Genomic DNA, 3,531 nt, shown 5'->3' on the forward strand with positions numbered 1-3,531 from the left:
GTTAGCTAACATATCTCTTAATTATGGTAACAGAGCAAGGAAACCCACTACTGGTCTCCTGGCTCCATTATTTTCTTCTGATTTAGCCTCGGGCAAATTACCTAACCTCACTAGATTTTAATGTAACCCTCTGTGAAATGAGTGTTCTGTATTACATGATTTCTAAGGTTCCTTCCATGTCTAAATCTATGATCCTACAAGATCACAGGATGTAATTTGAATTAATTCTTTTTAACTGAGTGTTTTTAAAATTAACAATACATTTCTGGGTCCCACTGCTCTCCCTACCCCATTATTTAATATTCTGGCTAACAAAACATTATTATAAATGTCTGACATTATATGCATAGTCGACTCTGGGTTAACCACAAATGAGTTGTGTTGACTTTTTTGTTTATCTGGGTTCACCAGGAGACTCCTCCCCCACTGATGATCTGCCCCATTCCAAGTTCCAGTTCACAGATAAGTTTGGGAAAAACCAAGTGTGGATTAGGGTGAGGAGGAGAAAAAGGTAAATAAGCATATGTGAATACATTAATATTTCTGTACCTGAAAGACTAATTTATACATGAATAATAGACAGTTAATTGAATTTGACCCAAATTTTAAAATATTTTTTTTTATTTCCCCTAGGATGATTCTATACAACACTCAAAGAAAATGTAATTGAAAAAAAAAAAAGCACAACACTGTCTTCTAAAACATTTCTTTTAATCCCTGTACCTTCAAAATGATGTTTGGGTTATAAGATTACAGATAGAATTAATTCTGCATTAAACTCCAAGAGTCTTTGGTAAAGTGATCATTCAATATTAAGTAGAATCCATTGAGAAAAAAGCCATTGAGGTTATAATTTGAATCTGGTTTGGGGAGAGGTTTTAAGAGATCTGAGCATTTCCAGATTAACCCAAGGGTTCAGGTCTACTGTACTGAGGGTCTGGGAATAATACTGGGTAGCTAGAACGGAACTTTTTACCAGGCTGCATGGTATAGTGACAAAGGCACATAGTCATGCAACAAGGTCATCCAATGGAAAAAGGAGAGAAGAGAGCCAGAGAAGGAGTCACCACTTTCTGCCCAGTAAAGGGATTGCTTCATCATCTCAAATTCAAGCAGTTCAGCACTGAGTCACACATGACTTGAAGCAGCCAGGGGCTTGTTATCTCTGAAGGATTCAAGTTCTGAGTCATACATGTGGTTGATCAGAAGCAGGAAGAACGACTCTATTTTCCGTGGGATGATCACATTACACACAATACCAGGGTCCCATTCAGCTCTTTAATTGATTGGTCATATAAGGGTGGGCAAGTCATTTAATCTCCCTGTCTCGGTTTTCTCATCTACAAAATGGGGATAGGAACATTGGCACTTTATAATGCCTAGAACACAGTTGTCGTTTTTGTTCCTACTTCATTTTCAAAGAGGACCAATGACATCGCTGGGTGAAGTTTTAACTCATAGGTGAATTAGAAAGGCAGAATTACTCAAAGTTGTCAACCTCACTCTCTTCCCTAGAGTCATAGAAGCCCAATGGCAAGCCAAAAGTCAGGATGACTAGCAATGGCCCAAGATGGAATGTCTCACCAAACTCTAATCATTCCACAGTGCCTGCTTCATCCCCCTTTATGGCTACTGGAACAAATTGTTTTCATCGCCCCATTACACTCTGGGGACGTCTTCACATGCTTGGGGTTGACATCCACCTAACTCACGACAGGTTCGAGGCTTGTTGGATGCTTTCAACCTGGTTTATCCGGTCTGCCCAGACGGTTTTACAGGGGGGTGTCCACTCTGAATGCTGTATAGTGCCTTGGAGGCACGGGTTAGAGTTGAGTGACAGGTGGACCCCAAAGGTGGATTAGCAGCCCTGAAAATGGTTCAGCAAACCCTCACACTTTCTGAACACTCCATACACACCTGGCACATGGTAGGTGGTATATAAATACTAGTTATTTACCTACCTAAGCTGCTTGTTGAAAGCGCCCAACAGCTTGGGGGCAGTGCTTGGTGGGGCTCTTAGCTCCTGATGGGTTAAAGTTCAACATATCCCGATGACCCCAGATGATTTCTGGCCATCTTCGTCCCATCATATCACCCACCTTCCTGGGTTTGGGAACAATAATTGAACTCACAATTCATGGAAAAGATCAGTCAGCAATTGTCCCATGAATCAAAACTCCCCACTCTCCTATATTTGCATCATTCCCTATTAAAATGTCAGTGACCTGCTTTTTATTTTTGAATCTCCAAGCATTTAGGGTTAGATCGGCTCATGGTAAGCACTTAATAAATGCGTTTTAATTCATTCCCTAAATATAAATGTACAAACGGGAGACCTTCACTCGTCCCAAGAGGTGCGGTGTAAAATAAAACTGGAGAATCGGGGTTCACATCCCCATCCTGCCCCCTCTCTGTAAAATGGGAGGGCGGGACTCGGTGGCCACCAAGGTCCCTTTGGGTTCTGACCCTAACCCGACACCGGACACCGGCCCTTTGACGGGGCTTTAGGACCTTCGTGGCAGAAGGGAGCTTTGGGGAGGAGGGATGACCGTCCTGACCTTCTCGGTCATTCCCTCATCCACTAACACCCAGTGAAGACAAGGAGGCACCACTGCATCAAACCCTAAAAGCGTCCACGGCGGCTCCAGGGCCTCGGGGGCTCACCCCCTCAACGGCTCCCGCCCTTCCCCCACCCTGGGGTCGGGCACGCGCCCGGTGGCGGGGCGGGGTGAGTGGAAGGGGCGGGGCTTCGACGGGGGGCGGGGACAGCGTGGCCGTTCCGGGCGCTTGGAGGACCTGAGAGGCGGCGGCCGCGGCCCCGCCCCGGGCGGGAGGGCCGCTCTGGCGCGCGCCCGCTCTATGATGCTCGCGCGCGTCCCCCCGCGCGCCGCGCCGCGGGCGGGGCGGGTCTCCGGGATTCCAAGGGCTCGGTTACGGAAGAAGCGCAGCGCCGGCTGGGGAGGGGGCTGGATGCGCGCGCACCCGGGGGGAGGCCGCTGCTGCCCGGAGCAGGAGGAGGGGGAGAGCGCAGCGGGCGGCAGCGGCGCTGGCGGCGGCTCCGCCATAGAGCAGGGGGGTCAGGGCAGCGCGCTCGCCCCGTCCCCGGTGAGCGGCGTGCGGAGGGAAGTCGCTCGGGGCGGCGGCGGCGCCGGCCGCGGCCGGGGGCGGTGGAAGCAGGCGGGCCGGGGCGCCGGCGGCGGCGGCGGCGTCTGTGGCGGTGGCCGGGGTCGGGGCCGTGGCCGGGGACGGGGTCGGGGACGGGGCCGGGGCCGCGGCCGTCCCCCGAGCGGCGGCGGCGGCGGCGGCGGCGGCTGCGGCGGCGGCAGCGGTGGCGGCGGCGCCCCCCGGCGGGAGCCGGTCCCTTCCCCGTCTGGGAGCGCGGGGCCGGGGCCCAGGGGACCCCGGGCCCCGGAGAGCGGGAAGAGGATGGACTGCCCTGCCCTCCCCCCCGGATGGAAGAAGGAGGAAGTGATCCGAAAATCTGGGCTCAGTGCCGGCAAGAGCGATGTCTACTACTTCAGGTACCGCCCC

The 3,531-nt window shown here is 52.0% G+C and overlaps 1 protein-coding gene across 1 annotated transcript in view; it reads left to right on the forward strand.

Annotated features, from left to right (window-relative positions):
- The first annotated feature begins 2,955 nt into the window (after positions 1-2,955).
- LOC138172195 (methyl-CpG-binding domain protein 2) overlaps positions 2,956-3,531 on the forward strand; it is a 74,907-nt gene continuing 74,331 nt past the window's right edge. Inside the window, exon 1 of the mRNA XM_069101887.1 lies at positions 2,956-3,521. Coding sequence (XP_068957988.1) covers positions 2,971-3,521 — 551 coding nt within the window. The 5' untranslated portion in view covers positions 2,956-2,970. The remainder of the gene's footprint in view (positions 3,522-3,531) is intronic.

Source organism: Petaurus breviceps, unplaced genomic scaffold (assembly GCF_028583685.1).
Source record: "Petaurus breviceps papuanus isolate PSGF00001 unplaced genomic scaffold, PetGlider_PUasm1.0 128, whole genome shotgun sequence".
Taxonomy (NCBI): Eukaryota; Metazoa; Chordata; class Mammalia; order Diprotodontia; family Petauridae; genus Petaurus; species Petaurus breviceps.